The sequence below is a fragment of the Pleurodeles waltl genome, chromosome 8 (genome assembly GCF_031143425.1).
Source record: "Pleurodeles waltl isolate 20211129_DDA chromosome 8, aPleWal1.hap1.20221129, whole genome shotgun sequence".
In the NCBI taxonomy this organism is placed as follows: Eukaryota; Metazoa; Chordata; class Amphibia; order Caudata; family Salamandridae; genus Pleurodeles; species Pleurodeles waltl.
Genome location: NC_090447.1, coordinates 605,049,640 through 605,077,070, shown reverse-complemented (window position 1 = coordinate 605,077,070; position 27,431 = coordinate 605,049,640). Strand labels below are relative to the sequence as shown.

At 46.4% G+C, this 27,431-nt stretch overlaps 1 protein-coding gene across 5 annotated transcripts in view; it reads right to left on the bottom strand.

The window, feature by feature from the left end:
- BCLAF3 (BCLAF1 and THRAP3 family member 3) overlaps positions 1–27,431 on the bottom strand; it is a 443,788-nt gene that overhangs the window by 316,713 nt on the left and 99,644 nt on the right. For all 5 annotated transcript variants that reach the window (XM_069204687.1, XM_069204689.1, XM_069204690.1 and 2 more), the window contains exon 6: positions 4,874–4,988. In XM_069204687.1, coding sequence (XP_069060788.1) covers positions 4,874–4,988 — 115 coding nt within the window. The remainder of the gene's footprint in view (positions 1–4,873; positions 4,989–27,431) is intronic.

Here is a 27,431-nt window from a genome sequence, read left to right as displayed (position 1 = left end):
TGAAACTGTCTTTGATGTATGTCCCATTGTCCCTGGATGCTGTGTTGATTGAGGTGTGCTCCCCACCCTGTCATGGAAGCATCTGTCGTTATGACGTATTGTGGCACTGGGTCTTGGAAAGGCCGCCCTTGGTTTAAATTTATACTGTTCCACCATAGAAGCAAGATGTATGTTTGGCGGTCTATCAACACCAGATCTAGAAGCTGACCCTGTGCTTGTGACCATTGTGATGCTAGGCACTGTTGTAAGGGCCGCATGTGCAACCTTGCGTTTGGGACAATGGCTATGCAAAAGACATCAGGCCTAGCAGTTTCATTACCATTTTGACTTGTACCCTTTGATTTGGGTACATGGCCTGTATTACATTGTGAAATGTTTGAACCCTTTGTGGACTTGGAGTGGCAATTCCTTTTGCTGTTTTGATTGTCGCTCCTAAGTATTGCTGTGTTTGACACGGCATAAGGTGTGACTTTGTGTAGTTGATCGAGAAACCTAGTTTGTGGAGGATTTGTAGGACATATTTTGTGTGCTGTGAACACTGTTTTAGCGTGTTGGTTTTGATTAACCAGTCGTCTAAGTACGGGAACACATGTATTCGCTGCCTTCTGATATGTGCAGCTACTACCGCCAGGCATTTTGTAAAAACTCTTGGCGCTGTTGTTATTCCGAATGGCAACACTTTGAATTGGTAATGTATTCCTTGGAATACGAACCTTAAGTACTTTCTGTGTGAAGGATGTATTGGTATATGGAAATACGCATCCTTTAGGTCTAGTGTTGTCATGTAGTCTTGTTGTTTGAGCAGTGGGATTACGTCTTGTAATGTAACCATGTGAAAGTGGTCTGATTTGATGTAGGTATTTAGTGTTCTGAGATCTAGTATTGGTCTCAGACTGCCGTCCTTTTTGGGTATTAGAAAGTACAGTGAGTAAACTCCTGTGTTTATTTGTAGATTTGGTACTAATTCTATTGCTTCTTTTTGTAACAATGCTTGAACTTCTAGTCCTAGAAGGTCTATATGTTGTTTTGACATACTGTGTGTTTTCGGTGGGATGTTTGGAGGGAATTTGAGAAATTCTATGCAATAACCATGCTGGATAATTGCTAAGACCCAAGTGTCTGTTGTTATTTCCTCCCAATGTTTGTAAAATTGGCTTAGTCTCCCCCCCACAGGTGTTATGTGATGGGGTTGTGTGACTTGTAAGTCACTGTTTATTTTGAGGAGTTTTGGGGCTTTGGAACTTTCCCCTATTCTTCTGGAATTGGCCTCCTCTATATTGCCCCCGAAAACCTCCCCGCTGATATTGGCTCTGGTAAGTGGGCCTTGCTTGTGATGTTGTGGTTTCTGTTGGTTGACCTCGAAACCCTCCCCTAAAAGGTGTTTTGCGAAAAGTGCCTCTGCTCTGCGGGGAGTAGAGTGCGCCCATGGCTTTGGCTGTATCAGTGTCTTTCTTGAGTTTTTCAATAGCAGTGTCGACTTCCGGCCCAAACAACTGCTGTTCATTAAAGGGCATATTTAGCACGGCTTGTTGAATTTCTGGCTTGAACCCCGAAGTACGCAGCCATGCGTGCCTTCTTATTGTTATTGCAGTGTTTACTGTCCTTGCAGCCGTATCTGCTGCATCCATTGAAGACCGTATCTGATTATTTGAGATACTTTGTCCTTCTTCCACCACCTGTTGCGCTCTTTTCTGGAACTCTTTGGGTAAGTGTTCTATGAAATGCTGCATCTCATCCCAATGAGCTCTATCATATCTTGCCAAAAGTGCTTGTGAATTGGCAATGCGCCATTGGTTTGCTGCTTGTGCTGCCACCCTTTTGCCCGCTGCATCAAATTTGCGACTCTCCTTGTCTGAAGGTGGTGCGTCCCCTGAGGTATGAGAGTTCGCTCTCTTACGAGCTGCCCCGACAACTACTGAGTCTGGTGTCAATTGCGTTGTAATATAAACGGGATCTGTTGGCGGTGGCTTGTATTTTTTCTCTACCCTTGGAGTTATGGCTCTGCCTTTAACAGGATCTTGAAAGATCTGTTTTGAATGTTTTAGCATTCCTGGGAGCATAGGTAGGCTTTGGTACTGGCTATGGGTGGATGATAGGGTGTTAAACAAAAAATCATCCTCAATTGGTTCGGAATGCAAGTTGACGTTGTGAAAAGCAGCTGCTCTTGCGACCACCTGTGTGTAAGATGTACTGTCCTCAGGTGGCGACTGTTTTGCAGGGTACGAGTCTGGGCTGTTGTCTGATACTGGGGCGTCGTAAAGGTCCCATGCATCGAGATCATCCTGACTCATTGTAGTATGAGCTGGGGAGTGCATCAGTGGTGGAGTTGTTACTGGTGATGCGTGTATTGATGGTGGTGGAGACGGTGGTGGAGTTGTTTTCCTTGCCACTTTTGCCTGTGGCTGCTTGTCCTTTTGTTGAAAGGCAAGTTTTCTTTTTATTTTAATTGGGGGAAGAGTGGTTATCTTCCCTGTGTCCTCATGAATGTGGAGCCTTCTTTGTGTATAGTCTGGCTCTACAGCTTCAAGTTCCTCTCCGAATCTATGCTTTTGCATTTGGGAGGTTAATCCTTGTTCCTCTGTGTAGGAACCTGTTTTCGGCTCCGAGGCTGGATGTTTCGGAACCGAAACTTTTTCGGATGTCTTTTTAGGCTCCGAAGAAACCTTTTTTATTTTCGGCGTGGTGTCTCGGTGCCGAACTTCTTCGGTGCCGCTGTCTCGGTGCCGAATTTTTTCTGAGCCGCTGTCTCGGGTCCGAGGTTGCGGTGTGGCGGTATCTCGACCTGAGTCGGATGACTTCGCCACAAGCGTGCCCTTTTTCGGTGCCGATGATCGGTCACCTATTTTTCGGGTTAAGCCATGGCCTGTTGGCGGTGGCGTCCCCTGGGCTTTTGTTGACTTCTCGTGAGTCTTATGTTTCGACGTCTTACTCACGGTTTTTGGCGTTTCTTCGGCCTCGATCTCTTCCGAGTCCGACTCGTGGATGGAGAAAGCTTCTTCTTCCTCCTCGAAACGCTCTTGCCCTGTCGGCGTCAACGCCATTTGCAATCTTCTGGCTCTTCAGTCTCTTAACGTCTTTCTTGACCGAAACGCTCGACAGGCTTCACAAGTATCTTCCTTGTGCTCGGGAGATAAGCACAAGTTACAAACCAGATGCTGATCCGTATACGGATACTTGTTATGGCATTTTGGGCAGAAGCGGAATGGGGTCCGTTCCATCAGCCTTGAAGTCACGTGTGGCCGGGCCGACCAGGCCCCGACTGGGGATCGAAAAAACCCCGAAGGGCCACCAGAGCTCTTCAGAATTCGGTGTCGATTTGTTCTAACTAACCCGATACCGAACGCAAACAATACCGACGTTTGTTTCTGAGATTCTAACTAACTTTCCGACCCAAAACACAGAGCGAAAAGGAACACGTCCGAACCCGATGGCGGAAAAAAAACAATCTAAGATGGAGTCGACGCCCATGCGCAATGGAGTCGAAATGGGAGGAGTCCCTCGGTCTCGTGACTCGAAAAGACCTCTTTGAAGAAAAACAACTTGTAACACTCCGAGCCCAACACCAGATGGCGGACTGTGCACAGCATGTGTATCTGCAGCTACACATGCCATCGAACATATATATATACACACACACAAAACTAATTCATCAGGAATAGTTAACACACACATATATATATATATATATATATATATATATATATATATATAAATACACACACACACACACATAACACACAAAAATAATTCATCAGGTATAGTTAACTGAAAAAACTAAGACTTTCACCCCTGCCATGCACACGCACACGTGTCATCATTAATGATGTAATTTCAGATGTCAGTGATGTTTTCAGAGGTCGTAAAACATTCCATGAGTCATCTAATATGTGGGGTCCTAAGCAGTGCAGGGCAAGAGCATGAGCTCTAGTTGCTTCAGTTAACTCCAACTGGGGAATTTCAGTGTCTTTTTAACTGACATTTTCACCCAACTATAACTTCACTTTAACCTTTAGTGTTTATTTTTTTTATTTTTTTTAGGCAAAGTAAAATGTTATTACTACATATAAGTATGCCAAACCCCTCCGTGCCCAGCATTTGCCTGTATGCGGCATGGAGTTGCCCACAGGGGTAGCATAACCCCTGCCTATCAACACCCCGCAGACAGCCAGACCCCTTCCATGCGTGGTCTTTAAAATTATTTTCTCTAACTGCAGTATACTCATGAGCATCTCTCTGGGGTCAACACATCTGCATGGCTTCCTGCAAGTCTCTCAGAAGCACAGGAGGCAGCAAAGGCTCCAAGAGACTCCTGTGTGATCTAACGCAGTAAAAAAAAAAAATAAACAACAACAAAAGAACACTTTATTCAAACTTGACCCCAGGGCCTCAAGAGCTAAGGGGTCAGGGTATTCTCCCTACCCTCCACATCTACCTATTACACTGTAATTAAAATGTCCCTGAGCTCTGTAACAATATCCACAAAATTTCTGTTTGTGTTTCCACCAGCCAAGCAGAGTGATCACTCTCATGGGACTCACTGGAACATCCAGTGAGGACGAGAGGGCCAATGTGAAAAAATGCCCTTGAGGCAAATCATATTGCTCCATTATTTGAAGCTGCGTGGCCACAGAATGCAGGGGGCATTATCATCCAAATACCCTTCAATATGGCTTTGTATTTTATTTCAATGTCCCAAATACACTAAGCAGTTCTTTGAGAATGTGGCACCTCTTGAAATAAAAGAAATTCAAGGTTTGAAAATAAATGTTTTCATGCCTAAGAATTCGCCCTGGCCCATAACGAGTCCTTCAACACATTTAAGTGATAAAAATATCTAATACAGCAAAGGTACTAGACAAAGTTAAATATATACCTGTGTATTTCTGGATCTGGATGTGCTGTTGCTTCCTTTACATCTTCCGCTTGTTTATCTTTCAACTTGGAAAAACGTTCATGAAGCGTAAGCCCAGAAGACTTGAAATAATTTGCTGTAAACAAAAAAATTGTTTAAAAAATACATACATTTATTTAAAAATAGCTTTCTTGCCAGAAGTTAAAAACAACTCTATAAATAAAATACATGTGTTCACTTTCAGGGAAGTGGTCGCATTTTCCACCATATACTATTTTGGAAACAGAAGGTCGACATGGGTTTTTGAGTGAAGAAATGAAAAATACACTCCATAGATCAAAAGCATTTGCCCTTTCAGCATACACAGCACTTGTCACTCTTAAGACGCCAACCTACAATACAAATCAACTGTCTTTGTCATCCATGCTGTAATCTGACATACTGGTACTGAGAAGCATTTTCTTCAAAGATGCGAAAAAGTTAACTAAAGTGTTGGTGGTATGAAGCTGATGAAAATAAAAAGCAAGACTTTCACTGAAGCCCAAATGTTTGCAACAGCTGTATCAAATACTGAATGTCAATTTTAAATGTTCAGGACAAAGCCACTTATTGCTCCCCTTGGACCTTATTATTCACAAATTTCTACAAAACAGAAATATGTAATAGATCTAATTCTCTTCATAGACTTCTTATAAAAGAAAATAACCCACTATAAAAATAATTAATCAAGGCCCAGCTATAAGAACAAACAATAAGCTTAAGTTAAAAAAATTGTCCAAATTCAGTGCCTTTCTACACAACTATTCTTTATTTTTAAAGCACATTTAGCATCTTGGCAATAGGAGATGTCTGTTGTTGAAATGCAGCACCAGGGCAAATTAGCAAGATGAATAATATTTCAGTACCTGCTTACAAGATCAAAACAAGTGATGTTAACAAGCTTCAGATAAAGGTCATTCCACATTTATGAGACCCGAACTCAAAATGCTCTTCCTCCACTATGAACCCACGTGAAGCAGGGGACACAACAGAGCAGGAAGTGACCTGATCAGTAATGTTATTGAAGGTCTTTAATGGTTAAGTTTACATGATGGCTAACTCAGTCCTATGTTGTAGAAGGTCTGATGTACCAGAAATTGATTTTTTAACTGAATTCACAGTTTAACAGGCACGTAATTAAGTTTCGGGCAAGCCTTTAAAACCTGCTCAAACTTTCCATGTCTTCAGGCGGACCTGACTGCCATGTTTTGAATGCTTTGAAGTTTGATTATAAAAGTAGTTTCAAACACTGTGTACAATAGAATGCTCTATGTGAGCCAAGACACGGACCTAATTATCTGACTGTGTTGATCATGGAGGATAAAAAAAGAATAATAGGATTCCACAACTTTAGGTGCAAAGATCCCATCCCTTGTCTCAAACCTTTTTTTTACTTTGAGGGCCAAATGTCAGATGTTGGTAAAAAAGGCCCCTCTAAGTTTTTCAAAGTGGTCACTGGAACTAGACATTGGTGTAAGTCATTGGCCCACAGTTGCCAAACAGCGCAATTTCAGTTAATAATGTGATTTCAGTTATCTCTTGATTTCAATTTGGACAACACCTTTATGTGAGTCCTTGGCAAGCAGCCACTTAACCTGTTCGTATTGTTGGTGGTCTGCTTGCCAAATTTCAGCAGAATGTGAGAGTCAGCCACATAACATAAGCTGGTGAATGAAAACAAATGACAAAGCCACACTATAAAATGTCTGGAAATAGCTAATAAACATCACGAGGGATAGAGCTGATCCCTGAAGACCGCTGCAAACAAACACTGTTTTCTGCAAAGTGATAGCAAGGGCAGAATTATAGGCTTGACTACATCAGTCAGAAGGAAGGATCAAGAGGCTAGGGATTCTCCGTAATTCCCAGCAGATCTGTCAGGTTTCACAAAATGTTATGACTTACTATTTCGAAAGCTGACAACACATCCAATAAATAGCAGTCCAGACATCAGTATTTGAACTGAGCACCTGCAAAGCTAGTCCAGCATTGCCACTAGAGAATCCAAGGCATGTCCTTGACAGAACCCAGCTTGGCCATTCAGTTGAGTCAAGCTGGCTATCAAACTAGCTGGTGCTTCTGCTGGGGACTGGCAACTATTGGCTCCCCCACAGTGGGGAATCTAGGGAACTGACCATGTGTAGGACGCGTGCCTGTAACATGTGGTATCTGTATTCACAAGAGGGAGTGAGAAAGAGAGAGGAAGAGACCGAGGGAGGGAGAAAGAGAGAGAGAAGGCGACAGAGAGGGAGAGAGCTTGAGAGGGAGAGTGTGGTGTGTTGGTTTCTGCAGTGGCAAATGCCGGTGTCCACTGGAATTTGTGTGTGCATGGGTGCAGAATGCCTATGGCTCGCTTGGGATTAAAAGAAGACCCAAAACCTGCAGCACAAAACCTTCAGCAGCCAATTCAGAGTCCACCAAAAGCAAGATTTGAGCCCGTATGTATAAAGTAGTTTAAGCTTGTATATTTGAATCATTAATACTAAAGCCTTCATTGTTAGGACGAGCCCTCAAAAGAAATGCAAGGAATTGTTAGGTGAGTTTGCATCTGAGTTTGTAGTGCCGACAATAAACATGCACACATTTGCAAATGTTTTACAATTTGAAACTATCTATAATGTTTCTAAAATGCTTCTTTATTACATTCAGAAGCATGAAAGCAAGACTGATAATTGTTATTTTCCAAATAAAATGTATACAGAAAACTAGTTGCAACTTGAATGAAAATGTTTTGCTACACTGTTGTGCAAATTTAAATAACATTTCTCTTACGCTTCATGTAGTCAAACAAGTTTAATGTACGCCCAAATGTAAAAAAAATATCAATAATGGAGAGTGTGTAAGTCCATTATTGGCAACATGAAAGTAAGTTAAGGAACATTTTTATGGTCTGGCTTGACAGCATAGGAGAAATAAGAGAATCTCCAGGAGGGGGCTTTGGCTCGGACCATATGTTGGGCACCAGGAGAATATCTCTGATTGGGCGAAGTTGGGTAATTCCACAAAACAAACTGTTTGTCCTCTGTAGGTAGCTGGGTTCTGATTGCAGTACCCACCCCCAATTTTGGCAGGTTTTAAGATGCAACTTTGACTGAAGTGCCCTGTGATCCTGCTGACCTGGTCCCCAGTGCCAGGGGCGTGGCCGGCAAGATGACTGACCGGCAGCACTAGAGGAGTGCTCTCGGCCCCGGATTCTTCATCCTGCACGATCTTGCCACCCCAGGCCCCCGCAGAAGGATCCTGGAGGTCCCTGGGGCAGAAGGGAGGACGCAAGAAGAAATAGAGAACCAGAGGCAAGTGCCACGGGGGAGCGCGTGTGGAGAGCACCTGACCCCAAGATGGCAGCTGCGATCACGAGCGCGGTCCGAAAATCAGTCTAAAGTCGGCTGATTGAGGTGGTGGAGCGGCACAACCTGGGAGGGAACGACCCTGTCGGGCAGGGGGTGGACCTTTATGTTGTGGACTCAGTTGTGCTTTGGCGCTGCACCCCTCTCCCCCCAAACAGAGTGCACGAAGCTGGAGGTGGGCCCTCCCACTGGCCTGGAGGCCCATCAAGGTGAATTGGACGCAGCAAGGTGTAGTTTGTTGGCCTGCTGAGGTGGGCGCCGATCTGCAGGAGACTTACGGAGCTGCAATGGGCTTACAAAGGTAGTTGGGGCCTGTTGCTGGACTAGTTTTGCACACCCCTGCAGCAGTGTTCTGACTGGGTTGCCCTGTATTAACCAGCTCCTGGAGTGCGGGACTGGCTGGTTGTGGGATGCTGCATTGAGCCGAGTACGATGCCTGCGCTGCTCCTGCCTGTGCTGGCATTCACCCTGGAGCGGTGCTGTCAGGGTGAGGCAATTAGAGACCGAGAGTCGATGCGTGGTGCGGGTACGGAGTTCGACTGCTTGCACTGTGCCTGGAAGTGTGGTGCACGACATTGGGCATATTCGTTTGTAGCAGGCGCTCCATCAGGTGTGCACCATGGGCAAGGACAGAGCGAATAAGGGAACACAGCAAACTCTGATGGACCAATACACAGCGCCGAGTTCAGGATTGAGTCTGCAAAAAGATCACCCTGGCCCCTTGGAGAAGGGAGCCGAGCCCACCGGGGCGCAAATCCTGGCTGCTATTGAGACATCTAGTCGAGCAACACAAACTCAGATTGCAGCCATAGCGGTCGATGTCAACCTACTGAGAGCCGATTTGAGGGTAGTGGCAGAACGATCGGTGGCCACTGAGCAACAACTGACATGCATGCAGTCTGATATGAACATACTGAAGGCCTCTGTGGCCATCCTCGAAGCTAAAACGTGCAAATTGGAAGCACGGGTCGAGGATGCGGTGGGTAGGGCAAGACGCTGTAACCTCCGTATAGTGGGCTTCCCCGAAGGTGTAGAGGGGGGGCGAATATTGAGGCCTTCCTAGAAGACTGGATCTGCAAATCGTTGCCTGATGCCCCCTTGTCGGCTGTCTTTGTGGTGGAACATACACAAAGGGCCTTAGCACTGCCGCGAGCCCCTCCATGAACGATCATAGCCAAGGTCCTTAACTATAGAGACTGTGACGCCATTTTACAGGAGGTGCACAAACATGGAGACCCTACATTTGAGAATCACACCACCCGCTTTTTTCCTGACTACATCAGGGCGGTGCAGCTCCAAAGACAGTCATATGCTGGTGTTAAACGTAAGCTAAAAGAACTGGGCTATACTTATATGTTGTTGTATCCAGCCAAGTTGAAGGTTCTCCATGCGGGCCGCTCACATTTCTTTCAGTCTCCTGAAGCAGCGTGGGACTGGTTGGAGCGGAATGATGGGACAGGAACGCCAGAATCCCTGCATAGGGAGAGTGGCGGGAGACCCAGAGGGACAGCGGAAGTGCATACAGCAGCAAGTTGAAGTACCAGACGCCATTGTGCCGGCTGTGGAAGCCGAGTGATTGTTCGCTCGGATGGTACTTTGAGTCTTGAGCGAAGGAGACAGTAGCGTGAGGAGGCTAAACTGTTGGTCCAAACTGTCACATTGGAGGCGTCCTCACGCTCTGGGTTCCACTGTTTCACTGGCAGATTGTCTCCAGAAGCGGAAAATGAGGACAACTGAGTGATTCACTGGTCCTTCCGTTGTGGTTGGAGTCAAGTACTTTGGTTCTGGGTTGATGCTCGGGGGTCTTCCCTCTGTTGACTCTCCTCTCACCCTCTGATCCTCTCTCTCTCCTATCTACTGCTGCCTTTTGGTGCTTGGGGGGGGTGGGGATCTGGGTTTGCGACTGGACTGGGGCCGTGGCGGAGTGGTAGGCCTGTGATACCCTCCTGTTAGTTAACTTTTTGGGAACAGTGTGTGTGCGGGCCGGACAACTGGTATGTGTTGGGAGTGTTGAAGCGTAGTCCGGACCTGAATCTGGCTATTGAGTGGGAACAGCGATTGTTGCCCACTTCTGGGCTCTAGAAGAGATAGCGAGGTGCACACACAGTTGGGCAGACACTAGTTGTGGGAGGTGTTTACCCAGTGTGGGATGGGGGAGTTTCATGCGGGTTCTAGTTGGAATTGGAATTCTGTTTTTGACACTGTGAGCACTGTGGGCATTCTCCTGTTGAGAAGGAATCGACTTATCAGGTGGCGCATGCACCGTGCCGGGGGGCAGAAGGGGGCGGTCGGGAGCTGTGGAGAGGCTGGTGGATTGGAACAGAATATGGTGGGTACCCTGACACACATAGTTACATGGAATGTTAGGGGATTGAATTCCTTTGTGAAGCGCTACAGAGTACATATATATCTTAGGAGGCTTGGCATACATATTGCTCTCCTACAAGAGACTCATTTGGTAGAAAATGAAGCGCAAAAAGTGCAGAAAAAGTGGAGGGGGCAGTTTTATTCGGAGACCTATTTATCCTACATTAGGAGGGTCTCTAGCTGGGTTGCCCCTGGGACTCCCTTTACGTTAAGAAGTCTAAAAGCAGATGTGCAAGCCCGATACATATTCTACCACAGCATATTAGATAGCCATGAGCTCTGCCTTTTGTATATTTATGCTCCTAACACTGATGATGCAGGGTTCTATCATCAGCTCCTTAATGAATTAATATCTTACACTGGGATGCCCATTCTGTGGGCTGGTGACTTTAATTGCATCCTAGACAGAGCACTGGATAAGGACATGCCGAAGATGAACACTAAGACACACATGACTGCCAAATTGCGGAACGCTATGAGGAATTCACACTATGTAGATGTGTGGCGAGAAATGTACCCCACCTCTAAAATATCTTCGTGTTACATCCCAACCCATGGGGCTTACAGCCACCTGGATAGATTTCTCCTTGCCAATGATGGCTCACTTGACATCCGCCGAGTTGTTTACAAGGTCCGGTTCTTATCGGACCATGCCCCTCTCCTTTTGGAATATGAAACACACACATACCCAAGCCTGCGATCCCCCTGTGGCGTTTGCGTCCTGACCTACTAGGCGATCCTGAATATAAACAAGATCTTCAGGGTGTGCTGAATGGATATTTTGGTGCAAATTGGGGTACAGCTAAAACCCGAGGCATAGAATGGGAGGCACTGAAAGTAGTTATCAGAGGGGAAAGCCTTAGTAAAACACATGGTATCAGGAAGCGCCTGGACCTGGAGCTCACACAGCAGTAAGACGTATTGGCAGCCTTACAGCGCCAAGCAGATAATGGCAACACGTCGGAGTCGGATTTTCTTGAGGTGCGAGGCAGAATTGTGGACCTCTGGGATAGACTGGATAATTATTTCTGCCGGAATTATAAGCAGCGGCTGTTTCGGGAGGGGGACGGTTCGAGGCATATGTTGGCCTGGCTCCTCCGGCGGGAGTGTCCCATCCCCATCATCCAGATGCTCCGCCACGGTTCTTCTGGGTAAAAGATTTTAGGACAGCTACGGGTGAATTTGCACCAGCGAGAGCACTTGCGGAATATTTATGCCTCACCATGGAGTGTGGGTGTGACCAGGATACAGGAGTACTTGGATGGTCTCCGGATGCCTCGCCTTACGGAGGCCCAGGTGGAGGAATTGGAAGGGGAGGTGCCTTTGGACGACCTAGTGGAGGCGTTGGGAGGTATGGCGTCCGGGAAAGCGCCTGGTCCTGATGGACTACCAGTCGAATTTTACTGAACCTATTCCGCTGTAATTCTTCAGCGACTGTAGGAAATACTTCATGAGGCACGTAGTGGGGGTCTTCTCCCGGAGAAGATGCGGGAAGATGGGATAGTCATGCAGAAATCTGGGAAGGTGGCTGATGACCCAGGGTCCTATAGACCCCTGTCCATGCTAAATGTTAATGTTAAATTATTAGCTAAAGTTTTGGCCTTTCGTTTGAGTCGAGTGGAGACACATTTAGTACAGGGAGATCAATGCGGATTTATACCGGGGAGTGGGACTCATATGAATATACAGCGCTTATCACATATACTACACAAGACTTGTGACTCTGTTTCCCGCAGCTCTGGTGGCTCTAGATATGGAGAAAGCGTTTGACACCCTATCCTGGGAATACCTATGGGAGGTGATGCGCACGATGGGCATAGGCCAGTCTTTCTGTCCTGGGTGTGTCTTTTGTATACAGCACCTCGGGCGAGAGTACGTACTGGGGCAATAGTGCCAGATTCCTTTACTATCGAACGAGGCACACGGAAGGGGTGCCCCTTGCCGCCACGGCTGTTCGCATTGGCTATGGAGCCTCTGGCCATACAACTACGGTCTGGCATGGATAGGTGGGGCATCCATGTGGGGACGAGAACACATATCACTGTATGCAGATGATGCCCTAGTGTACATCACAGATCCGGAGCAAGCTGTACCCCTCTTGTTGGGTATGATGGAAATTTTTGGGCAGGTGTCGGGCCTCCGAGTTAATTGGCACAAAACGGTGTTATTCCCGATGGCAAGTCTGTCGACGATGGCGGCGTCAGAGTTACCCCAATTGGGTCTGTCCTGGGAGACTGAGTCAGTCAGTCAGTCACAAAACTTTATTCGGCAAATGCCATAAAAGTACAGACAAAAACACAAATACCACACAATAATTACGTTACAGTAAATAGATAGAAGAATAAAATAGTACCATATCTAAAACATTACGTAAACATCCGGTCTAAAATCTCATAAAATAAACAAATAAAACTCATAACATAAGAAAAATCACAATAACAGAATACAAAGATTAACTTACAATATTAAACTATACATACATATACATTTAAAATGAAATGAGCCTTTTCCTAATGCTTAAAGAAGCTGTAACAAAATCTAATACAAAATGACAAATTTGTCTATCTGGCAATCTCTGAAAATATATTAAAGCTTCCTTGTAATGGATGGGTCTAACAGAACGTAAAGTGGGTAAAATGCAAACCCCTCTAGGAGCAGCATAAAAAGGGCAAAAGAGAAAAAAGTGCAAAGTACTCTGGGTTGATCTAGAATCACAGGGACAAAGAGGTAAATCCCTTTTCCAAAAACATGGTTCAGGAAACGCTACTTTAAAATGAATTAAGTTAAGTCTAAAAAGTGTTAAAAAAGAAAGTATCTTAAAACTGGAAAACCAGGTCAGATAAGGTTCAAGGCATGGGGCTGTCACAACCTGAGAATAGGAATCAAAGGATTTTAATTTCAGAGATCTGTAAAATCTCAGGTCTGATATGTACTCGGAGTAAGTAGCCTTCAGAACGGACCTAGAATTTATAGTTAATAGGTGAGGTTCATCAAACATATATCTAAGACCTAAATTCTCAAAAGAGTTTCGTAGAAACATAAGCCAGGGGATCCTATTTGAATTTTCCAATTGTAAGCATTCGGAAATACAATCTTGGACCAATTTTGCCATTGGGTTTAGCCAACATCTAATCCAAAGCAATAATGGCGCCAAAAAAACCCTATCCTCCAAAAAACACTGACCAAGTTCTTCGTGGCAGATGATATTTGCAGTACATTTTGAAACCAACAGTAATCTTCGCAAAAATTTATTTTCGACGCTCTGGAGAGATGGTACCTTTACACAGCCCCAGACGCCTGCTCCGTAGAGCACAGCTGCGGTACACTTAGAATTATACAGAGTTTTCATCTGTGCAGGGGGTCTATGGCCTAATTTATTAGAGAAGCGAAAGATCGCTTCGGTGTTCCTTATCAGCTGTTGGAGCTTAAAATTAATATGAGTCTTCCAGGACAGAGAGGAACTCAAATACATGCCTAGGTAACAAAAATCTTTGACCTTAATAAGAGAATGCCCTCCCATAGTAAATTGTTTGGATTTTGTGTTACGTGGGCCACAGGTCATGACAAAAGTCTTGGGGTAATTGACCTTCAAATCGAGGCTCGACATAAACTCATAAAATATGTCCAATAAGCCCTGTAAGCCATTTGCAGTACGAGCAATTAAAACTGCATCATCCGCATATAATAAAACTGGAAGTAATCTTTGGCCCATCTTCGGTACATCCTTTGCTTGTTTAACCAAAAAATCATAGAGCCCATTTATATAAATCAAGAAAAGAAAAGGGGCTAAAATACATCCTTGCCTTACGCCCCTGGTTGACGGAATAGGAGGGGTTCTCTGCCCAAATGAGCCGACCTGAACAGAAACCGTTAGGTCTGTATGTAGACGTTTAATAAGCTCCAATAGAGCCGGGTCACACCCTAGAACTTCTAGGATTTGCCATAACTTTGATCTGTTAACCAAATCAAAGGCACTGGTTAGATCGATAAAAGCCATATGGATGGACTCTTTCTTAACAGACACATATTTATTAAGTATCAATTGTAAGTTTAAAACTTGCTCAACTGTGCCCACACCGGGTCTAAAACCAAATTGGATGGGAGATAAAATCTGGGCATCTGTTACCCAATCTTCTAAACGGGACAAGATCACACTACCTAAAATCTTTGCCGTTGAATCAATAAGGGAGATTGGTCTGTAACAAGAGGGGTCTTGTCTATTACCTTTTTTAAAGATGGGAACAATAATAGCCGATTTCCATGAAGAGGGCACATTACTAGTTACCACGTTGTTCAACACATTTGTAACCAAAGGGCCCCAGAGCTCAATTTCTGATTTAAAAAGGTCGACAGGAACCCCATCGGGTCCAGGGGCCTTTCCCTGCCTTGATCTATCAATGGCACCTTTGACCTCATGGAGATCAAAAATAATATTTAGGGCCTTAAAGTTAAAATCTGGAGTAAAATGTGTAGCAGGAGTAACTGCCACATGCGAATTCTCATAAGTTTCAGAGCAGAAAACTTTCCTAAAATGATTTATCCAGACATCCTCAGTAATAAAACATTCATTGGCCAAAGAGTTCTTATCAGAAAAGTAAGGGTGATTTATCACTTTCCAGAATTTGGAAGTGTCCTTAAATTCAGATGCGGCCAAAAGATCGCTCCAAGCCCTGGACCTAATTTCGGATTTCCGTTTATCAAGGGCAACCTTATAGTCAGTCCTCGCTGATTTTACTAATTGACGTGCGGGAGGAACTGCTTTAAGAGCTTCTTTAAGTTTTTTATGGGCTAAAGAACACGCAGAATCAAACCATCTATGGACCACCGGCCCCTTCCCGGGCCTGTCCATCACCAGGGCCCGTGAAATGTCACTACTTAATGATTCGAATTCTCGCACAATACAGTCAGAGTCTAATTGCTGAGACAAACACGTATAAATCGTATCAGACCTACTTCTTACAATTTCTTGGTTAAACTTTTTAGGGTCAATTTTATCCCATTTTAAACGAATGCCACTATTTAAATTATAAACTGTAGCAGCACACAAATTTTTGTTCAAGGGTGCCTGATTTACTTTTAGGTCCAGTGTAATACTAAGAGGGTTGTGATCACTTGCACAATGAGGCGTAATCTTAAAATTTCTAATTAGATAAAAATCAGAAGAGCTGATAAGTATAAAATCAATGGTACTCCCCTTCAAATTCCCGGTGTAAGTGGGCGTATTACGGGCATCAGGGGCCAATTTCTCTGTAACGTGAACCAGATCAAATTTACAAATAAAAGAATTTAAGGCATCTCCTTCAGAGGTATGATTAAAATGAATTGGTGACTCTCTACCCTCAACAGGGAAGGCACACAAGTCCGTGTGTTCTTTACAGCATAAGGGAATATTAAAATCACCCACCCAGAAAATAGTTAAATCACTAAACTGTAAAGCATGTGAGGAATCTATAAAATCCATTACCTCTTCCAGATGGGTCATAAGGAAGCCCCGAGGGATATTATTATAAAAGTTTAAAATTAGAATATCCTTTTGCCCGCTTATAGAGACGAGAACAACCATAAAATAAGGGGAAGACCAAATTAGGGACACATTTAAAAGCGGAAGATTTACAGAAACAAGTACTAAAAGGCCACCACTAGCTCTCCCCATGTGAGAACTCCGTGCCGGCTGGCAAAAAGAAGTAAAGCCATTCAAGAAAAACATATCTTTAGACCAAGTTTCCTGTAGACAAATTATATCATAAGAAGAAATGAAACTCTTCCAGTCCGAATTGTTAGTTTTAGATCGCAACCCTGCTACATTCCAACTGAGCAGGGTTAGTGGTCTAAATGCAGAACATAATGATGAGACTTTGGTATTTAGATGAGTTTGTAAATCTGTAGTACACATTCCTGTGCCCCTGATACGTTTGGTTTGAACGGTCCCAACCATCTGTCTCTCTAAATTAGAAGAACAGTGGTGGGTCACCGATAGTCAATCATTCTCATCAAAGTGACTAAGGGTCGAGAATCTATTGCTAGTTGGGACGTTGACCTGTAAGAGAGACCTATCTGGCTCTTGGCTGTGCATGCTTAAATTAGTAATAGGACGATTTGGTAAAAGCACAGGGTCATAAAAATGGTGCAGGGAATGGATTTGAATCTTGTTATTTAACATATTACAATAGGCCGATTTAGTCAAAAAATAATCTACTGACTGAGGATTGGCAAAGTTTAAAACAACATAATCGCCCTCCTTCAATTCCTTTGAGAAGCCAACCCTCTTCACCCTTCGGGCCATAAGAATCTTATCATTACGGAAGCCTGAAGAATTTGGTTTAAATTTAGAATTCAACCAATGGCCGGCTTTCCTAATTAAAGAGTGGGTATCTTCTAGTTTGCGGCACTCCAAAGAAGGAACGTTAGAAAGAACCAAAACGTACGGATTACAGTCCGGAGGTAAATGTAAAAAGTCTGCATGATTAGTGAATAAGTTGGAGCCATTGTCTTGCATCCTAGAGGAGTGAGCCTTCCTTGCTGGACATAATACAGGATTATCCACAAGGGTTCCTTGGCCAGGGACAACTTGTAGATCATACAAATAGTTACCGGCTCCTTGGGGTGCCAATGTAGGGGGAGGAGTAGGTAAATAAACTGATTCGGGGCCAGGGAGAATTCCCGAGCTAAGTGGGCCAGGTTTAGAGAAACTAGATAAAAGCCTAGTTACATCATTAAAAAAACAATCAAGCTTCTCGGTAATCAAAGTTGTAATTTTAGCCTCTAAAGTTGCACAAAATAATTTAAGTGTCGAGTCAAATCTATTAGAGCCATCTTCAGAAATGACCGTACTTGGAAGACATTCAGAGGTAAAAACCAAGGGGGCTGAAGGTTTGTTACTTTGGGTCAAATGGGTAGGTAAGTTCTTTTTAAAACCTGTGACCTTTTTTACATTTTTTGGCTTTTTCCCGGCTCGCCTCTTCTTCGTAGGTGGAGAAACAGTCTGAGAACCCTCAGAAGGAGGAGTAACTAAAAGGGGAGAAGAAGTAGTACGATCAAAAGTAGGAATTTTGTCTTCTTTCAACTGGCTGGAGTTTGTTGTTAAGGACAGTGGTGAAAGACCAGTACTTAAGGGGGTAGGAGCGTGGCTGATAAGTTCCAGAGAAGGTTCCAGCGGAGGATATTGGACAGTACTTTGGACAGTCCCAATCCTTTCTTCTACATGTTCTAGTTCAGACTCAATGGCCCCCATTACAGAGGATAAATAGCTGGTAATGGAGGACTGGAGGGAGCTGGACCCACCTATCCCCTTTTGAACATTAATTTTCCTTTTCCCCATATTTAATAAGAGATCGCACTGTACCTGGCACAGCACACAAGTATAAATGACACTGTAGAGAGGAGAAGGCGTTAGAGGGGGGGCCCAGCCCGGCCTCTTCCGGTAGATGACGGGCGAAGGACGGGCCCGCCCTTTGCCCGGGCTTCGCCCGGGTGCCGCCCGCGCGCGTCCCGCGGTTGCGGGCGCGCTGTGAATTTAAGAAGGGCTTCCCGCCCTATCAGCAGCTGAGGCTGCCTCCGGCAAAGTTTAAAGGGCTCCCGCCCAGGAAAGAAGTTGTGCGCGTCCCGCGGTTGCGGGCGCGCTGTGAATTTAAGAAGGGCTTCCCGCCCTATCAGCAGCTGAGGCTGCCTCCGGCAAAGTTTAAAGGGCTCCCGCCCAGGAAAGAAGTTGTGCGCGTCCCGCGGTTGCGGGCGCGCTGTGAATTTAAGAAGGGCTTCCCGCCCTATCAGCAGCTGAGGCTGCCTCCGGCAAAGTTTAAAGGGCTCCCGCCCAGGAAAGAAGTTGTGCGCGTCCCGCGGTTGCGGGCGCGCTGTGAATTTAAGAAGGGCTTCCCGCCCTATCAGCAGCTGAGGCTGCCTCCGGCAAAGTTTAAAGGGCTCCCGCCCAGGAAAGAAGTTGTGCGCGTCCCGCGGTTGCGGGCGCGCTGTGAATTTAAGAAGGGCTACCCGCCCTATCAGCAGCTGAGGCTGCCTCCGGCAAAGTTTAAAGGGCTCCCGCCCAGGAAAGAAGTTGTGCGCGTCCCGCGGTTGCGGGCGCGCTGTGAATTTAAGAAGGGCTTCCCGCCCTATCAGCAGCTGAGGCTGCCTCCGGCAAAGTTTAAAGGGCTCCCGCCCAGGAAAGAAGTTGTGCGCGTCCCGCGGTTGCGGGCGCGCTGTGAATTTAAGAAGGGCTTCCCGCCCTATCAGCAGCTGAGGCTGCCTCCGGCAAAGTTTAAAGGGCTCCCGCCCAGGAAAGAAGTTGTGCGCGAGACTGAGTCCTTTTCATGTTTAGGCATTCAAGTGACGCACTCTCCACAATTGCAATTTACTTTAAACATGGGAAGAGTGCTGGAGGACCTCGGTGGCCCTGTTCAATTCTGGACCTCTCTTCCATTATCGGTTATGGGTAGAATCGCACTTAGTAAAATGATTGTACTTCCTTGTTGCCTGTATGTTATGCAGAATTCGCTCTGTGGGCTCCCTCTTTCGCTATTCCGGCAGCTGGATAAACTGCTATTATCCCTAGTCTGGGCAGGCAAAAGAGCAAAAGATTTAGAGTCCGCATGGAACTCTTGAAGTTAGACCTGGTTAGTGGAGGTCTGGGACTGCCAGACCTATATTTATATTACCTAGCTGGGTTACTACAGTATACAGTCCGGTGGTGTGAGGATAGCCCCAATTTGGAAAAGGATTTGTTAGCCTGGCTCTGTCTGTGTGACGCGCCTCCCGCATATACTAATGAGTGGTTCTGGGGTTCCGCAGGGTGCCCCCTACTTGGTGGAGCAGGTATAGAGAGCTTGTGAGAGTATGGTTGGTTCTGCGCAGGGCCCCGTACGTGCGCTTGCTTCCACTATGGTGGATCCGGCCCTTTGTCAAGGCTGCTGAGGTGATGGATTTTGCGAAGTGGCGTGCAGGGGATTGTAATAATGCGGGTGACTTATATCACAATGGCACATTCATTACGAGGGAAGAGGCAGAGTCCCTGTTTGGAGTGGGTCAGGGGCAGTTCCTACAGTATGCAAACATTTCGCAGACGGCCAGAGAGATTTGGATTTCCTTTCCGGAGGAGCAGGCTGAATCCCACCTCCTGGTGACACTTCTTGATCCTTGAGGTGACCGCGGTCTCCTGTCCCGTACTTATAAAGCTCTCAAGGGTGACGGGCTAACTGGCACGCATGGAATCAGGGGTTGCTGGGAAGCTGACCAGGGAATGGCACTCACGGATGGGGAATGGAATAGAGCCTGTTCTCTGGTGCGGGATGAGACTAACAATGCTAGATTTAAACTGATACACTTCTATTACTTGCATAGAGCATACCTGACACCTCAACGCTTGCATAGAAAATTCCCCTCAAGACCTGACAGCTGTGGCTTCAGTGGAGCGCCGTCGACATCATTAGATCACATGGCGTGGGTCTGTGGCTCTGTCCAACCCTTTTGGCGTCATGTAGTGAAGACACTGAGGGAGGTGACAGCTGTGAGAGTGCAGATGACGATGAAACACTGCCTGCTGGGCCTGCTCCCCGTCCCTAAAAAGGGTTGTAAAATGGTGTATAGATTTGCACAGCTGGATCTTATTTTGGCGAAAAGGTACATTGCGATCCGCTGGGCTAGCCCGCACCCCTGCTGCATGTTGCTTGGCTGAGTGGCTTCGTTGAATGGGCTACTGCAGAGAAATGTCGCCTACTAAGGGTTCGAGTGGATGAGCATGCTGACCATTATTTGGAGATCTGGCGTACCATGATTAATGAGTTATCTGGTGTGCGAGAGAGCGAGGGGGAGGACCCCTTAACAGATGCTTCCGCTAGCTGAGCTCTGACCATAGTTAGGCCATTCGAGGAATGAGTTATAGGGGCATAGCTGTGAGTTTTGGTGTTTTATGGTGGGTGTGCTTCCAATGTTGGCTTTTGGTGTGAGGGGCATTCATGAGTGGGCCCTCCTTCTCCCCTTAGTTCCCTGACTTGTTTATGGGCTGTTGTTCAGTTGCCCCCCACCGGAATCCCCTCGGCCGCATGTGCATGATGCCTTCAATGACTGATGGACATTCGTGGCATTATCTTCTGATCTGTCGGTGCTTACTATAATTACAGTGTTCGGTTTGATAGTTAATGAATTGAAATGTACAGCACTGAATTTGTAGGGGTGGGCGCCACTAATCGATGTGCTTGCTGAGTCTGTGGTGGTTGGGTCGACCTAGTCTATTACCATTAATGTTTTATTTCTCTATGCTCGCTAGGTTAGAGCACAATGTGTAGACTCGGGTTGGGGTCTCAAAACTGGTATTGCCATTGGCTGTACGGTGGGACTGTAACTTTCCCCTAAAAGTAATCTGCTATAATGTAGTTGTAGGAAGTTGGCTCTGTATGCACTATTTCAAAGTAAGGAATAGTATGCACAGAGTCCAAGGGTTCCCCTTAGAGGTAAAATAGTGGCAAAAAGAGATAATACTAATGCTCTATTTTGTGGTAGTGTGGTCGAGCAGTAGGCTTATCAAAGGAGTAGTGTTAAGCATTTGTTGTACTCACACCGGCAATAAATGAGGAACACACACTCAGAGACAATTCCAGGCCAATAGGTTTTTGTATAGAAAAATATATTTTCTTAGTTTATTTTAAGAACCACAGGTTCAAGTTTTACATGTAATACTTTAAATGAAAGATATTGCAGGTAGGTACTTTAGGAACTTTGAATAATCAAAATAGCATATACAGTCTTTACATAAATCACATATAGCTATTTTAAAACTAGACACTTAGTGCAATTTTCAACAGTTCCTGGGGGGAGTAAGTTAGTTAGTTTTTGCAGGTAAGTAAACCACCTACGGGGTTCAAGTTTGGGTCCAAGGTAGCCCACCGTTGGGGGTTCAGAGCAACCCCAAAGTTACCACACCAGCAGCTCAGGGCCGGTCAGGTGCAGAGGTCAAAGTGGTGCCCAAAACGCATAGGCTTCAATAGAGAAGGGGGTGCCCCGGTTCCAGTCTGCCAGCAGGTAAGTACCCGCGTCTTCGGAGGGCAGACCAGGGGGGGTTTGTAGGGCACCGGGGGGGACACAAGTTAGCACAGAAAGTACACCCTCAGCAGCACGGGGGCGGCCGGGTGCAGTGTGCAAACACACGTCGGGTTTCCAATGTAAATCAATGGGAGACCAAGGGGTCTCTTCAGCGATGCAGGCAGGCAAGGGGGGTCTCCTCGGGGTAGTCACCACCTGGGCAAGGGAGAGGGCCTCCTGGGGGTCACTCCTGCACTGGAGTTCCGATCTTTCAGGTCCTTGGGGCTGCGGGTGCAGAGTCTTTACCAGGCGTCGGGATCTGGGAGTCAGGCAGTCGCGGTCAGGGGGAGCCTCGAGATTCCCTCTGCAGGCGTCGCTGTGGGGGCTCGGGGGGGGGGGGGCAACTCTGGCTACTCACGGTCTCGTAGTCGCTGGGGAGTCCTCCCTGAAGTGTTATTCCTCCACAAGTCGAGCCGGGGGCGTCGGGTGCAGAGTAGCAAGTCTCACACTTCCGGCAGGAAACGCAGTTGTTATAAAGTTGCTCCTTTGAAACAAAGTTGCAGTCTTGGGTGAACAGGGCCGCTGTTCTCGGGAGTTTCTTGGTCCTTTTAAAGCAGGGCAGTCCTCTGAGGATTCAGAGGGCGCTGGTCCTGGGGAAAGCGTCGCTGGAGCAGTTTCTTCCGAAGGGGGGAGACAGGCCGGTAGAGCTGGGGCCAAAGCAGTTGGTGTCTCCGTCTTCTCTGCAGGGTTTTTCAGCTCAGCAGTCCTCTTCTTCTTAGGTTGCAGGAATCTGAGTTCCTAGGTTCTGGGGAGCCCCTAAATACTGAATTTAGGGGTGTGTTTAGGTCTGGGAGGGCAGTAGCCAATGGCTACTGTCCTTGAGGGTGGCTACACCCTCTTTGTGCCTCCTCCCTGAGGGGAGGGGGGCACATCCCTAATCCTATTGGAGGAATCCTCCATCTGCAAGATGGAGGATTTCTAAAAGTCAGAGTCACCTCAGCTCACGACACCTTAGGGGCTGTCCTGACTGGCCAGTGACTCCTCCTTGTTTTTCTCATTATCTCTCCTGGACTTGCCGCCAAAAGTGGGGGCTGTGTCCAGGGGGCGGGCATCTCCACTAGCTGGAATGCCCTGGGGCTTGTAACACGAAGCCTGAGCCTTTGAAGCTCACTGCTAGGTGTTACAGTTCCTGCAGGGGGGAGGTGTGAAGCACCTCCAACCAGAGCAGGCTTTGTTTCTGTCCTCAGAGAGCACAAAGGCTCTCACCACATGAGGTCAGGAACTCGTCTCTCAGCAGCAGGCTGGCACAGACCAGTCAGTCCTGCACTGAACAATTGGGTAAAATACAGGGGGCATCTCTAAGATGCCCTCTGTGTGCATTTTTTAATAAGTCCAACACTGGCATCAGTGTGGGTTTATTATTCTGAAATGTTTGGTACTAAACTTCCCAGTATTCAGTGTAGCCATTATGGAGCTGTGGAGTTCGTTTTTGACAGACTCTCAGACCATATACTCTTATGGCTACCCTGCACTTACAATGTCTAAGGTTTTGCTTAGACACTGTAGGGGCATAGTGCTCATGCACCCATGCCCTCACCTGTGGTATAGTGCACCCTGCCTTAGGGCTGTAAGGCGTGCTAGAGGGGTGACTTACCTATGCCACAAACAGTGTGAGGTTGGCATGGCACCCTGAGGTGAGTGCCATGTCGACTTAGTCATTTTCTCCCCACCAGCACACACAAGCTGGCAAGCAGTGTGTCTGTGCTGAGTGAGGGGTCCCTAGGGTGGCATAAGACATGCTGCAGCCCTTAGAGACCTTCCCTGGCATCAGGGCCCTTGGTACCAGGGGTACCAGTTACAAGGGACTTACCTAGGTGCCAGGGTTGTGCCAAATGTGGAAACAATGGTACATTTTAGGTGAAAGAACACTGGTGCTGGGGCCTGGTTAGCAGGGTCCCAGCACACTTCTCAGTCAAGTCTGCATCAGTATCAGGCAAAAAGTGGGGGGTAACTGCAACAGGGAGCCATTTCTTTACAGTAGTGCATAGTTATAGGTGTTCTTTTCTATGCATAATTAAACAATTTAAAAAAAACCTGGTCCCCAGTGCCAGTGTTCCTTCCCTAAAACAAGACACTTGGTCACTTAATCCCCAAGTGACCAGGTCCTTCAGCCTACCTGTAAGTCCCTAGTAAATAGTACCCGTGGTACTTAGGGCCTGGGTACCAAAGAGGGCCCCTCAGAGCTGCAGCACAACTTGTGCCACTCTGAGGGACCGTGCCCCAACCTTATGCAGACTGCCACTGCAAGCTGCGTGGCAAGGTGCTCCCAAAATTTAAAACACAACATTACAGACACTAGTGTGCCATGTCCCCTAAAACACTGCTTGTAATATCTGTAAGACACGCCTACAGTAGGCCTTCAGCCCTAAGCCAGGGTGCATTACATTACAAGTGAAGGCATAGATGCATGAGCAAATATGGCCCCACTATGTCTTTGTTGATTCTTAGACAGAGTAAGTGAAGAGGCAAGCCATTTTAAACACATGTGCTGGACACTGGTCAATATGAGTTCCCCAGCTGAATGATGGCTCCTCTGAACCTAGGGATGTTTGGTATCAAATATCTCGCATTAATAAACCCTCACTGATTCCAGTGTTGGATTTATGAATAAATGCACCAAGAGGGCACCGTAGAGGTGCCCCCTGAAAAACCTACCAACTGCTGGTAAACCTGCTAACCGATTATGGCCAGCCTGCCACCAACAGATGAGAATCCGACCCCCCCCCAAGGGGACAGCCTCTGTTCTCGACAGGTCAGAAACAAATGCCTGTCCTGGCTAGGGTGTTACCCACCCCCCCAGTAAGATGACCTGCATTCCAAGGCAGGACCTTCAAAGAAGTCCTCCACCTTTGATATGCAGATTTGGCAGTCTTTAAAGGAAGATGCTAACCCCCCTGCCTGAAGGCCCATCCAGCACCTCGACAGGTGGGAAAATTAGCTATGTAAGAGGAGTGTCACACTTCCAGACTGGGAACACCCCTAGGGTAGCCAGCCTGAAGTGGACACAAGTTAGGACATTCCACAGACTTGTGTGCAGTAGAATTTAGGAACTCTGGAAAGGGTGATGTCCACTCTCCACAAGAAGTGGTCATCACTCCCCTTAACACACCCCAAGTTGAGTGTTTAGGGTTACCAGATCTGAAGATCTTTGCTGGATGCAAAATAAGGAGTGGACAAGAAGCCTACTGAACCGAGGAGCACGACTGCTTTGGTGCCAATCCTGCTGGCCTGCCTGCTGCACCGGACCCTCAAGGATCAACTGGCCTGTCTTGTCTCTGCAGCCTCCAAGAAACAGTTAGAGCTGTCAGTGCTTTGCCAATCGCCAGTAAGAACTTCCTTGGAGTAGAAGAGCTGCTCGCCTGCATCCGCAGGCCCCCAAGAAAGCCCTGAGAGGACCAGGACCGACAGAAACCCAACACTGGACATCACCACTGCACCCAAGCCGCCCAGCACAAGTTGAAGTGCACCAACCATGCCAGCGAGATCCCCAGGCCCTCCGGAATAGAAGCCCACCCTGTGCTCATCCAATGTGGACTTCACAACAGAGTCTGCAGACTGTTTCTGCTGACCCCCCTGCAACTGCGAGAGACCAGGAGGCAGAAACCTGACACCCCAGGGCACCCCTGCACCCGTCCGCACTGGACCCAGGAGAAGAGAGTCAAGGGTGTCCCCATGCCTCCCCAACTCGTGAGACCTGAGCCCAATTGTTGGACTGGTCGGACTGCACCCCCAGTTCACATCAGCAGAGTGTTTTTGTGGGTCCCCCCTGCATTCGCGAGGAACTCCAGTGCCGGACCCGACGCCAGAAGACATTCCAGCACCCACAGCATACAGCCCGAGGAGTGGACTGATGGTGTCCCCATATGCCCAAGGACTTAAAAGGTTGAGCCCCCCTATGGGTTCCCCTGGACTATCTTCCAGTCCATCCCTGCAGAGAGTTTGTAACTGGGCCGATCCCCATATACTTAAATGAGACACCGGCCACCTTAACACACCTTTGCACATGGACACACCAGAACACCCCGAGGTGACCTGTTAGTGTGGCCCTGGACCTTGCCCCAAAATCCCCTCAAGTCGAGGCGATTGGTCACATATGTTGCTGTACTCTACCCAGATTGCTGTCTTTGGTGCCTCTATAGGTTTGCACTGCAGCATTCTGAAAAATGCACATGTCCACTTTTAAAAACAATAATAATTCATACCTTGAAAAGTACTACCCTGACTCCGGTGATCTTGGTATCAAAGTTTAAATAAAAGTATGTGTTATTTTTATAAATTTGTGTCGGATTTCTTTATTGAGTGTGTCTCTCACTTACTGTGTGTTCCTCACATGTTTAGCACTACCCTCTTATATGCCTTACAGCTCGACAACACTACCCACAAAGAGAGCATTTGGGATATAATTTGTGCATTTGTGACACCTCTGGAGATTGCTTGGCCTCTTTTCACAGTGTAGCTCATTTTGGTCCACTATATAAAAAGCCAGCTTCCTACACCGTCCACACAGCTGTAATCTTTCTGTTTATTTATCCAGATGCCTTAGCTTGATCTTTTAGGAGTACAAAAGACACTGGAATGATATTAAAGTGTCTTAGAAAACCAGATAATTTATGGCACTTTTTCTCCTCTGGCAGCATCAAAGACGGTAGGAGGGAAGCCATTAACCTACATGGATTTTTAGGTCTGGATTGACAGCTCTACTGTATTCTGACCTTTTAAAACTATACCAATGTTATTCTAGTTCTTTCCTGACACACAAATACATATTCAGTCCAGTACTATCTACTTCCAATGCTTCACATTACCATACAACATTTGTTTAAGGCCTGATCTATTTGCATTACCAATGCCTGTTTATAGACAGTCACAAGGGTGCACTTGTTGGTAAATACCCTTCCATTGGTGCAGGCTATTCACATTCTCTTCCACCCCGACAACCCTAACTGTCCCCCACCCACCTCCGCACACAGAAGAAAAAGTGGGCTGAGACTGTCTAGGACCTTGCGAATAACTTTAATCATACAAGTTTGAGGGTCTGCATAGACTCATGGAGAATTCCAGCCCTGGAACCATGGAACTGCTTCCTAGCTAAATCCACCCGCCACAGTATCTAGAGTTGAGTAACAATGGCAAAATCACAGCCTTTAAGGCATTCAGGCTGTGATATACATGTGTTCTGCCTGGCTGGTTTCATTTGGTATACTGAAGCTAATAAAAGCTGCATTGGAGCTACATATTTGGATGTTCTTACATTTGTTGTAAATTTTGTTGGTGCCCCTCCATCATGTAATATGTGAACATTGGACTCATTTGGTCGCACCTTTGGAGCAGCAGGCGCTTTGGTTTGGAGCACAACAAAGAGACACAGAAGACAAGGGGGAGGTGCGGTTGCCTTTGGCTCACCTCACTGTTCCAGCTGGATTACATTTTGTGATATACATGTGCCCGGGGATAATCAGACAGACTATTATCAGAGTGATACCACGAGAATGCTGCCGTAATTTGCCACATCACTAAAAGGTACCAAAATAGACAAGTGTATTTCTGAAGCATCCCTTCCCTGGACAAGAAAATATTTTTAAACATTTCACACCACTGGATATATGCTCCATAGAATGTTCGTCTCCTATATGCTCAGCTGCCAATGTCCATTTCAGACATTTGAGCCAGAATGTACAATCTCAAAAGAATTGATGGATGAAACCCAGATCTGTGACTGGAGAAAATGTTTGATTGGTTCCGTCCATCATTTGTTATTTGTG